This window comes from Crocodylus porosus, unplaced genomic scaffold (genome assembly GCF_001723895.1).
Source record: "Crocodylus porosus isolate Cpor-Errol unplaced genomic scaffold, CroPor_comp1, whole genome shotgun sequence".
Lineage (NCBI taxonomy): Eukaryota > Metazoa > Chordata > Crocodylia > Crocodylidae > Crocodylus > Crocodylus porosus.
This window is the reverse complement of record NW_017728917.1, coordinates 12,170,477-12,182,586: the sequence shown is the minus strand read 5'-3', so window position 1 is coordinate 12,182,586 and position 12,110 is coordinate 12,170,477. Positions and strand designations below refer to the sequence as shown.

At 47.8% G+C, this 12,110-nt stretch overlaps 1 protein-coding gene across 3 annotated transcripts in view; it reads right to left on the bottom strand.

Moving 5' to 3' along the window:
* The window catches only part of ADAMTS9 (ADAM metallopeptidase with thrombospondin type 1 motif 9), a 101,745-nt gene that overhangs the window by 71,423 nt on the left and 18,212 nt on the right, over window positions 1–12,110 (bottom strand). For all 3 annotated transcript variants that reach the window (XR_002101445.1, XM_019536698.1, XM_019536699.1), the window contains exons 8-11: window positions 10,985–11,131; window positions 9,797–9,938; window positions 8,790–8,897; window positions 1,036–1,181 (exon numbers count right to left, since the gene is read on the bottom strand). Coding sequence is in view for 2 of the 3 variants with exons in the window: in XM_019536698.1 (XP_019392243.1) it covers window positions 1,036–1,181; window positions 8,790–8,897; window positions 9,797–9,938; window positions 10,985–11,131 (543 nt within the window). In the remaining variant the exon portion in view is untranslated. The remainder of the gene's footprint in view (window positions 1–1,035; window positions 1,182–8,789; window positions 8,898–9,796; window positions 9,939–10,984; window positions 11,132–12,110) is intronic.

The following is a 12,110-nucleotide window of genomic DNA, read 5'->3' as shown; positions in this document are numbered from 1 at the left end:
ACCCGAGCCAAGGAAGTCAAACAAGCCCTGCCTCGAAGTGCTGGTTTGCAGTTTATTTCAAATCCCCTTCCTTCGACCAACAAACCCGCCAGAATCCTCTCCACTGCCCTCTGCTCCCTCTGGCATGGTTTTCTTGCACTCCTTCAGGTTACCAAAGAGAGAGAGCAGGCAGGGCAGCTAAGGCAGAAGCCTGCAGAGCCACTGGTGCAAAGAGACAGCTTTCAAACCAATTACCTAAGCTAATAGTAATATTTTGCAGGAAACATGCTGATCCCATTCAAAGTCGAGGGCAAAAAATCCCTGCAAATTCCAAGGGTTCAAGATTTTGTTTTGCACACATCCTTATGGAGAACATTTTTAAACACAGGGTGCAGATTTCTGGAGGCCATGCCAGTAGTGCACAGAATCTCTAGCTGACAGGAGCTGGTAAGGGGAGAGGTTAAAAAAAGAGATGCAGCTAGAGTTTCTCCTCCCTGCAAAAGGGGGAGAAATGGCACTCTGGGCTCACTAACACCTACATGGCGTCTTTTTCCCCCACCAGGGAGAAACGGCAGAGAAGTCTCCAGCCAGAGACACCAGTTTGGAGTGGGGATGGTCATGGCCACAGCCCTTGCACACTCAGAGCACTTTCTGCAGCTTGGACTGGACCTCTCTGCCCTGGAAACCAAAGGTGCCAACATTTCCCTCTGCTTCCTCCTACTCTTCTAAAGCTCACATGCACCAGGCTCTTACACACTGGTCTCAACACACATCCCTCACTGAACTATTAAAGGCCCGCATGGCATGTGTTCACACAACAATGGCAGGCTAGTCTTTTCCTGGTGCAACTGCAATGGCTCAAGGTCCATGAGAGCAGGGTGTAGCCTATACTTCAGGCGTTGCAATAGCTGAATACACACACACACACACACACACACACACAGTCAGCTCTAGGGTCTCGGTGGCTGGATCGATACTCTGGTCTGCTCAAGCCACGTCTCTCATGCGATGCTTAGGAAGATCGAAAAGCAGGGCATGCATCACCCCTGTACTTACTCGGGCCTGTTGCATTCGCGGACTGCAGTTTTTATGCCCCCGCCACAGGTTCTTGAGCAGGTCCCGAAAGGACTCCAGGACCCCCAGGCTCCATCCGTGATGGAGGCCTCCCGTTCTTTGGGAACACACATCCCATACCGACAGTGCTGCATTCAAAAGAGGACGAGACAAAAGCCAATGAACACCAATACATCAGAGGCTGGAGGCCAGCAAGAATATTATCTTACTCTTTAGCCCACAGTCCTTTGCTTGCTTCTTCTTAAACAATGCACTCAAATGAAAACGGACAATCGACAAACCAACTTTATCTATTGCTTTGTCGTCACCTAAACCCCATTTGCATAAACCTGCAAGAAGAGATTTGTTTAAATGCCAGGGCAATAAAAATCAAGGGGTTTGATCCAAGCCTACTTATGAAACTCCCGGGACCCGGTTAGGAAAGCCCTTTGGAGTCCACACTTTACATTAACTTTAAGGACATGCTTAATTGCCTTCCTGAATCAGGGCCCCTTGGACTTCGGCAGCAACCAGCGCAGAACATGCGGCAGCATGCTGCTCTGCAAACAATACGGCCAAAGCAGCAGATTCAAACTTTTGCATCCTTAAATGGTGAAGACTCCCAGAGAAGCGATTTATGGAGAAAAGGACAACGGCAATGCCAGCTGCACAATACTCCCTGTTTGCTGATCCTGAAACCATAAAGCAGCATTAACAGGGCTAGTTGTGGGGGGGAGGAAATTACTTATCTGATTTTCTGGCTAGAGGTAGGAACCACAACATTTCAGCACAAGAGACAGAAGACAGGGATATATACAACAAGTCTCTTCAAGACCACATGCAACACCACAAAAAGGGGGAAATATGTCACTAAAAATGACAAATTAAAACTAATGACTGATTGTTCCTCATCCCAACGTGTTTTTTCCACATCACAATTTCCTCCAAAAACCTGGTCTTCATGTAAGTTTTGCTGGCGTAGCTTTGCCACATGCAAGTGGAGTGGTCATTTTCAATTTGGACTTCAAATCAGAGTGCTTAACCTACTTTAGTGGAAGAATGAATCCATTTCCATTTTAGTAACAGTGGTAGCAAACCTGGCCCTGTCCCACATGCTTAACCAATGGAGCACGACTAGCCAAAGGGTGAGTGTCAAATGCTACTGCAAAACTAATGCTGTTGCCTATGTGGTCAGTTCTGTCTGGAGAACTGGCATAAGCAACCATGACAAAAAATGACTCTTTTGTTGGCATAAGCTGCACCTCTACCAGGACTTGTTTGCTGGATTGAGTATACAGGCAAGAGTGGACAAAGCTCAAGGGACAACAGGGCAAACCTTAACCCCAGGGAAGCAGATAGCAAAGCATCCATGGACAACACATTCTCCAGGGAGGACTACAAATGCTGTTAACTCCCACAGACATTTTAATTAATAGACTCAGAGCCAATGAGGGTATGAAGGGACCTCAGGGGGTCACATCCAGTCCAACCCTCTACTCAAAGAAGGACCAGCCCCAGCTACATCATCCCAGCCAAGGCTTTGTCTAGCTGGGTCTTAAAAACCCCCAAGGATGGAGAGTCTACCACACCTCTGGGTGACCGGGTCCAGTGCTTCACCACCCTCCTCACGAGAAAGATTTTCCTAATATCCAACCTCAACTTCCCTTGCTGTAACATGAGCCCATTGCTCCTTGTCCTGTCGTCTTCCCTCACTGAGACCAGTCCAGCTCCACCCCCTTTGCAGCCCCCAGCGGGGAGGTGAAGGCTGCTATTCAATCCCCCTTGCTCTTCTCTTCAGCCTCTCCTCACCAGTCCTGTCCCCCAGCCCCACAACCATTTTCATTTCCCTCCACTGGACTCTCTCCAACTTGTCCACATCCTTCCTGTAGTGGGGGCCCACAGCTGGACACAGGATCTCCTAGAGACGTGGCTTCACCAGTGCAGAATAGAGGGGAAGAATCATTGCCCGTGACCTGCCAGCAACGCTCCTACCCATGCAGCCCAGGAAGCCATTCACCTTCTTGGCAACAAGGGCATACTGCTGGCTCATATTCAACTTATTGTCCACTGTCGCACCCAGGTCCTTTTCTGCAGAGCTGCTGCCCAGCCCATCACCCCCAGCCTGCACCGGTGCAGGGGATTGCTCCCTCCTCAGTGCAGGACTTTGCACTTGTCCTTGTTGAACCTCATGAGGTTTCTTTTGGCCCAATCCTCCAGTGTGTCTCAGTCACTCTGAATCCTAGCCCGACCCTCCAGTGTATCTACTGCTCCCCCCAGCTTGGTGTCATCTGCAAACTTGCTGAGGGTACACCACATCCCATCTTCCAGGTCATTGATGAAGACACTGAACTAAACCAGTATGCTAATCTCTCTTGGAAAAAGATACAAAACCCAAATAGTGGTATTTTCAGACTAGAAAGATAAGGATTTATTTTATTTTATTTTTTTTAAAAGAAAGACCCGTGCCATTGCAATATCCTCCCGCAATCCTGAACGTGAGCATTTCAAGAAGCAAGAACATTCAATGCTTCATGTTAATTGAAAGCAAGATAATTGGGGTGATTAACTGCTGCAGCCACTCTCCCAGAGAAGTGACACATTCTTCATTTGCTGGAGGTGTTTGAAGGAGGTGGGGGATCTTTTTAGAAAGACACAAATCTTGTGCCTAGCCCAAGCTTTTGGGTGCTTGCAGCACACCGTTCCCCTCTGTTCCTGGGAGAACTGGGCTAGGCAGGAGCTCGCAGGAGATGATCCTAATAATTCCTTCTGGATCTAAAAACCCATTAATATAGATATGTGCTCCATACTAGCTTCACGTTAAAAGACAATGCTCTGGGGCCACAATGCTCAGACACTTGGGGGAGGAGGAAGAGAATTAAATTGAATCTAAGTTTCCCCATCTGCCAGCATCTCATCCTGCTGCTTCTGGAGGCCGAAGGGATTTCTGAACAACGGGTGCACAGATCACCTGTTCTGCATTTCCTGAGCCCGGGGAGATGAAACAGTCCTGGGCCTGCAAACACTAAAGCACGAGTCACTTGATGTGAGCGGGTCATTCTTGTGCAAGGTTATTTATACAAGGATGCCTATGTGCACAATTGGAGGGTAAAGTAGTAGCCGGACCGCTCAATCTCTAACTGGAGTGTCTGAAGCGCTGCTTTCAAACACCTATTTCTGTCTTATTAACAGCAGCATCAGATATGACCCTGGTTCATCAGTCCACGCAGGGTCAGCGAAGTCAACAGGACTTATGCATGGCCTTGATCACCAAGCTGAGTCTAGAAAGAAATCAAATGCTTTCTGATGGTACACTGCTTTAAATCCCTGCATCTTTTGGCACGACTATTGTGTCAATGGGTATTCCTCAGACATCAAAGCACTCCTGGAACCCCTTTGGTCAACAACAGGTGAGGGTTTTGTGTACAGTTCTCCCCATAAAGTTTTTGGGAGGATAACAGAATTAGCTAGAGTCACCCTGTCTGATGGCTGCATTTAACAAGGATGCTCGCGTGCAAAACCTCCCAAGTACTGCAGGTGGTGAAGAACTGTGGCATATCCACCGTAGCTGTAACGCATTTCTTCTGTATCATCTGGAAACTGCGTGACTTGCTTCACATCCGGTCTCAGGCACAATCATACAGCATCTTGCTCAACCAAAGCCATCCTACAGGAATCAGGAGCCACCGTAAAAACAAAAATAAGCCTAACTGGAGGGAACTGACTGCTAGGAATACATCATGATACTTAGACTCAGAAAACCACCTTAGAATAGGAGGTTGCTCATCCCCATGAAAGTGCCTATAAGAGAGGAAAACCTCCCTTTTCACAGAGCTGCATGGATCTCATCTGACTCTGTGCATAAAAAAGGCCAAAAAACTTCATTTACTAACTCGTGCACCCAGGCCAGTAAATTTTTGCTGAGAAAACCCAGGCAGAGATAAAACTATTTGCACAACGCCACAGAGCCACTGATGGACGCCAGGACTTCTCGCTTCCCAATATCATTTTTAAGTGCGTTTCCGGAGAAGGAGTGCAACTCATTACGAGTCAGCCGTGGCTGGACGGGGCCTTTACCCAGCCAAGTGATCAACTTATTGAAAAACTGGGTTTGCAAATAAAATGCTGACATGCTCGTAGTGAAAGCAAAACCGCGCTCAAATATTTAGACAAATCACAACCCATTCATCAAATTAATGCTGTGTCAACAAAGCTAGTGAGATGGCTGCTGTGGCTGGATTGGCAGAAAAAGACATGGAGCCATCTCTATGGAAATGGAAGCAGAATCTGCTGAGGTACCCAGCTTTTTCAAGCCCGCCAGGGTCTGTTTGCTTCGTCTCAGCCATCAGTCACCAAGACCTTAGGAAACCCAGGGCGAGTTTCAGCAACGTCTGCAGAATTATCCACTTGACAAACCTCTGCAAGAGGTCTGAGGAGAGCTAGGGTTTACCCTTGCCTCCACTTTTTCAGTGTTACTTATCCCCAAAGACCTTAAGTCAGCCCCAGGCAAAGCAACCTTGAGCTCCAGATCCCACCCTTCATTTTCCACACCCAGACTCCATTTCCATGCTGGGATAGAAAGGGAAAGGCTGGAAGGAGCTTTCTCCTGCTAGGGAAAGTCAGAGGCCATCACGGTTAGGGCCCACACGCCAAACCAGACATATTCACCTTGTGTTCAAATCCCAGTGATGACACAAGACTCGGGCTACGCGAGCAGTCAGCAGAACAAAATACCTGTGTCTCACTCCTATGCCAACAGGTTTCTGCAGATTCAATATCCCCATGGCAGCTCCTAGGTGCACGGGTCAACCTTTGCCCGCCTGAAGAGGACAGTGATTGCGGCACGTTAATTGCTCTGCTTTCACATCCGCTCCACTCTCCGCAGTGCCTCGTTGTACAGCAGTGGCCTCTCAACACCCCTGGCTCACTGTTCCCCCCAGCTACACTTCCTAAGGAAATAAGCTGGGTTTGGAGCCCTGCTACCTGGTAAAGGATGATGGCACAACACAAGGCTGGGATCTCCAGGCTGAAGAGGAGCTTGATCTTCAGCTTAAAGCATCCTCTCCATTGCCCATGTCGTGCAGGATTTATTCCCAAGTCCTGTGATGTCTGTTACTCCACGGGGAACCAAAGCTGCTAATCCTCACTTTATATAACTCCAGCTGAAGGGTTGCACAACCAAGAGCAGGACAGGGCCCAATGCCAATCATTTTGCAGCATAGAGGTCAGCTGTCATCCGAGTAGAGAAACACGGCAGTGCTGTCCCCGGGGAGAAACGCCTTGCAGAAACGTTGACACTTGCACCCAATACATAACCACAGCCATGCTTGGCACCGATGGCCCAGGGAGGCAGACTGAATAACTAACTTGTGAATGTTACTCAACTAACAGACCATGACATGATTTACAAGCCTCATGTCTGACGGCTGAGGTTAGATCTCAGCCAGGAAATTACACTCATCTATCGACTGCATTAAAAATAATCTTTGATCATAAAGAGTACGCTGTTAGAGAGAGGCAGAAGGGTGCCATTTTGACAAACAGAAACTCAACTGCCTTTCATAGAAACGTATTGGCCGGCTAACTTCCCTGCATTTTTTCCCCCTTACATCTGCATTTAAAAATCCCTTTTTTTTTTTGTGATGAAATCGTAAGAATTAAAACAAAAAAACCCAAGGCATCTGCCATGATTCATTTCTCTCTGAGACCACAGCTCGGGGCAGAAGTGGAAACGCCGCTGCTAATCCATTTTTTTGTCTGCAGCAACTTCCAAAAAGCTTAAACAGGCCAAAATTCACACAGGAGGGCAGTGGTGGAGGTGGCGACGTTACAACAGTCTCTGCCCTCCTTTGTCTTTCCCGGGGACCCCGAGGTAACGTGCGGCCTGCTGATGCCGTATGTGGGCAGACCAGGGCTGCGGAGCTCCGTGCGTGCATAAACACAAACGACGCCTGAACTAGAAACTAGGAGCAACGATTATGTCTCTCTGCTGCCATCCCAGTACCTCTGCTCCGATTTCCCCATTTTTTAAATAGTTCCTCCAACCACAACAGATACAGATCTAAGCGTATAAGCCTGCCCCATTTTGCATTGCAACACACTGATTTATTTTAAATCCGTGATGAGCTGTTACTGCGAAACAGAGTAAATGATCGTGACTAGTACTCCCCCAAGCCAAAATCTGAGGTTGGATTATTACTTGATTTAGTGATACCAGCTTCAGCTCCCTTACGCTCAAAGTACGTGCCAGTTACCGCTCCTCTGTTACAGGACTATCTTTAAGAATATGATTAAGAGCCTGCATCCCAGTAGTTTTAGCTCAAGACTTTTCTTAGCTATGCACGCTCTTTTAGTTCCAAAGATATTTCTGTAAAAAAATGGCACTGTATTTTCTAAGCCAATCCATAGATCATGGACTCTAAGCACGCAGATGTGAAGCAAAGCGTTAGTCAGCTTGCAGTGGTTTGACAGGGCTGCGGCCACATTAAAGCCTGGTACAAAAAAATAGTTATCCGTTCCAATGAACTTCACTCCAGATTTTGGCTGGGTTTTTGGTTGTAAACCGTGTTGGTCTAAGAACATAGGCAGGCCAGGTTCATTGGGTAAGACATGATATCTTTTATTAAACCAACCGAGTAGTTGCAAAAAGTGCTCTCAAAAGCTTGCAAAGAACTTTTTTCCAACCAGCCAGTTGAAAAAAAGCCTGAAAGCTTGCAAAGTGCTTTTTTCCAACTATTCAGCTGGTCTAATAAAAGATCTCACTCCAGATTTCATAGTTTCTAGGGTCAGAAGGGAACAGATCATCAAGTCTGACCCCCTGCCCTGGGCAGGAACGAGTGCTGGGATCATAATACCCCAGCCAGCTATCTATCCAACCTCCTCTTGAAGACCCCCAAGGTAGGGGAGAGCACCACCTCCCTTGGGAGCCCATTCCAGAGCCTGGCAGCCCTAACTGTAAAGTAATGTCTCCTGATATCAAGCCTGAACCTGCTCTCAGTCAATCTGTGGCTGTTGCTCCTTGTTATCCCAGATGGTGCCCAGGGGGAACAGAGCCTCACCTATTTTCTGCTGGTCAATAATGACTCCAAGATCCCTTTTTGCCACCGTGTTGATGAGAAGGGAGTTCCCCAACCTAGAGGTGTGTTGCTGGTTCCTTCTCCCTAGATGCAGCACCTTGTACTCGTCTGCGTTGCACTCCATCCTATTCTCAACCACCCACTTCTGCAACCTGTCTAGATTGAGCTGGATTATGTCTCTTCCCTCCAGTGTACCCACTTCTCCCCACATCTGTGTCATCAGCGAATCTGGACAGCAGGCTTTCCATGCTAACCTCCAAATCACTGATGAAGATGTTGAACAGTGCGGGCCTGAGGACCAAGCCCTGGGGGACCCCACTGCCCACATCCCTCCAGGTCGAAAACGACTCGTTCACCACCACTCTCTGGGTGCGACCATTGAGCCAATGTGCTACCCATCTGACTGTGTAGGCATCAATGCCACAATTGCCTACATTTTTAGAGGTGATTTTTGTCACTCAGGATTTTGCAAGACACAAAGCTACAGGTCTTTTGTATATGGATCCAAATCTTAAATCAGACCAAACCACATACACAAGAGATATTCTTATTTCCAGTTTTGTATGCTGATGAAAACTACACAGGGATCAGGAACAAACAGAAGTGTAGCTATCCTAGGGTAGCTCACATAGCAGCAGCTATGTTATTGTGTCCAAGAGGGGCTGGTGCACAGGTATGTCCTACCTTCCCTGGCTCACATTCTGTCCCATCCGCCCACGGCGTGTGTTGGGTCCGGCATCCTTTGTGAGCTCCATCGATGTTAATGCACCACAGTCGCCGGCACTGCATCTGCTTGATTGTTTCAAATAACCATGGAGTTAGAGGATGTCCAGATGGAGCACGACGCAGACTGCCGGTCACTCGACATCCTTAGACAGCCCACCACGCGCATGGAGAACATAATAAATGAGACAACAAGGGTGAGGGAGGCCAGAGCCTTTCAGTACTAAGGCAGCAATCCTGCACATCAGTGAACATGCAGAGACTCCGTCGTGCCAGCTGCAGACCTGGCTGGAAAGCTTCTCTCCCAAGGATGTTTGGTCTGTGCACGTTAGCAGGATCTTGCACATGCTTCTCAAAATCCCCTCCACTCCACCACTCCCAAGATGCTACCTTTTGTGAAGAAGGTCATGAATATAACCAGGGGAACTGGCACCGAATGGTACCAGTCTCTGTAAATAGCTGGGACAGGTGTCCACAGGAGGGCTGAGACATGCTGGCAGAGACATGTGGGGATGTCTGCCCATGACACTTCTGCTTTACGGTGGCAGGCCTTCACACTCCACAGCATCCATGCATTCATGGTCCCTCAGCACCTGGTCCACAGAAGAGAACTGCACTTGACAGCTACCAAGCTAATTTGCCAGGGTCTGTGTTCTCCAAACTATTTAGCAGCTCTGGGGTGCCTCCATTTCTCTACACCAACACGTTTTACCCTGGAAGTACTTCCCATGTGAAAACGAGACCCTGCTCAGGTGTCCCACACACAGAAGCTCTCAAAAGTCACTGTCAAAAAATCAAGGCTGTGGCCCTCTGTTGAAGGTGGCAGCGGCTGGCACTTTCGAGCTGACGGCTCCAGCTTCCAACACAACCAAGAGCTGGAGGGACCCTTTCTCCGGTCCCCCAGCAGTGCCAAGCCTTACCAAAACTAAACAATGCAAGCAACGCAAAAGATGTGGAATTGCACTTACCATGTATGGGCACACTTGAGATCCCGGTCCAAAAATTAGCTCACATTGTTTATTAACATCATAAATGAGGCCAGGGAGTTGCTGAGGCAGAGTGTAAGTTCCTGCCGTAGGCTCGTCCAACAGACACTCCCCATAACCAGTGCTGCGGGAAAGCAGAAGAGCGATGGCATGTGACTTGTGTTTTGCACGCTGCACAAACATTCATCAACAAATCCTAAAGGCTCCCGTGAAACAGGGAAAGAAAACCATCCCCATTTGACAGATGAGGGCACTCAGGGTCCACACAGCTGAAATAAAGGGTTTCACATCTCACAGGAACCCATGCAGCCTGATGTTGCTACAACCACAGCAGGGATGTAGCGGAAGAGCAGGTGAGCTGTCTAACTGTGTGCTCAAACCCTGCAAGAAATACAAAAATCTAGGCTTCTTGGTTCAGAGATAATGCCTTTTATTAGACCCACCCCTTCACACCCTGATGGCACCTGGTCCTTTGGCTTGAGGAGTCAAAGACAGCTGGGTGGATAACCAACATCACTAACTTGGGTACCTTGGGTTAACTGCTCCAGTTGACTTTACACCCAATAAGGCATCCTGCCGGACCAACCAGAGACAATGGGCCAAGTCATTTTGCACATAACTTGGAGAGACCCAAAATGTTCATTCAACAGATTAAATTTCTGTGATGACTATCACAGGATCAAATCAAGTGCTGAAAAACCCTCACAACCCTCAAGAAGAATGAAGCCCTTCACACCAAAATCGGGGGCATATTCAGGTGACGCTGCGCCACTGGAAGAGAAGAAGGGTGTCCCAAAATGACCTTCCTCGCCTCTCTGACTTAAGGGGATCCTAATGTGCTACAGCACTGCCCTAGTGCCAGGTACGTGAATTCCTTCCCAGCAACATGCACAGGAGTTTTGGCCAAAAAAGGGTGTATGGCTGGTGCGTCTTTGGAAGAAATAGTCTTTCCCATTAAGAGGCAATTCCTTGCCAGCTAATCATGTGGCACAACTGGCAAGGGCTGGGTCTCAGAAGGTGCATTCCTGAGCTATGTAAAGCATCTGCACACACACGCACAAATTTCTTCAACTCTTTTCCAAAGGCTTTACTCTTGGATTTCAATTTAACTAATGAGCTCCTTGAGGTACACCGCACAGGTAATAACTTAATGCATATGGAACGTCTTACTCCAGAAATTCAGTAATGTATTTCCTGCTGCATTTCGACCACATCCAGGGGTTGGTGTAGAAGTTCAACGTTGGTGCCATGACATGCTGTTGATTTTTACCTCCGTCTTCTTTGCATTTATGATTGTCATCATGTGGCATGTTAAATCTAGGAAAGAGCAAAATCAGAGCAAGGATATTAGCATGCGTATTAAGTGCCAAGTCTTTCTGCCATCATCCGAAACAGGGAATATTAAAACATTTTTTCCAGCTTTGTAACTGCTGGTAAATATTAAAGAGGAAAAAAAAAAAAAAAAAGAAAGTTAATGCAAATATTTGGAATAACCAGTAAGCAGTAAAAATGCTTTTGAATATTACAGGATTCTTGGGGTTTGGCTGCAGAAGGCCACATAGTTCAACACAAAAACTTTCAACAACAGAAGGACACGCACGTTGCCACATGTGTCTGTGAAATGTTCTGGAGCCCGCTCTACCTGGAAAACTCAGATACAGTTTTCTTCTCTGCGACGAGCCCTGATCTTGCAGATAACTGCACATCACAGGACATTAGGAGCGTCACAGGTTTTCTGGAACTGATCCAAAGAGTTGGGCCGGGATCTTGAAACCCACCCTTCCCAGTGGGGGGTCATGCACTTTGCTTTCTAAGCTCCTTCTTAAACCAGAGCGTTGGACTGACAGGCACTCAGGAACAAAGGCACCGTCTATATGGGGAACAGCTATTGGCAGAGCAAAACTTGTAACGGGTGGGGAAAAAAGAGAGACAGAACCACAATACGACACGAGCGGTTCCAGAGCAGTTGACTCCAGCTCCTAGCAATCAGTGTCAGTGCAAATCACGGTCGAGAGCCGCATTGGATGTCCACCCTTGGGGCTGATCAGCTGCAGATGGCTGACGCCTGCTGTGTGCAGGAAGCACGACTGGGCAACATCCTGGCAGCAAAGCGATTGCTAATGATGCTGAATTAGTTTCAAACAGGCAAGGCCAGACTCATCCCTGCTGCTGCTGCATCAGTGGGGCTCCACAAAGCATAGATTTGGCTCTTGTATTTTACAGGCTAGCTTTGCAAAATGCCACCCGGTATCAGCATAAACCCACGATAGGTTTGCAGCACTGGAGATACCGAAGT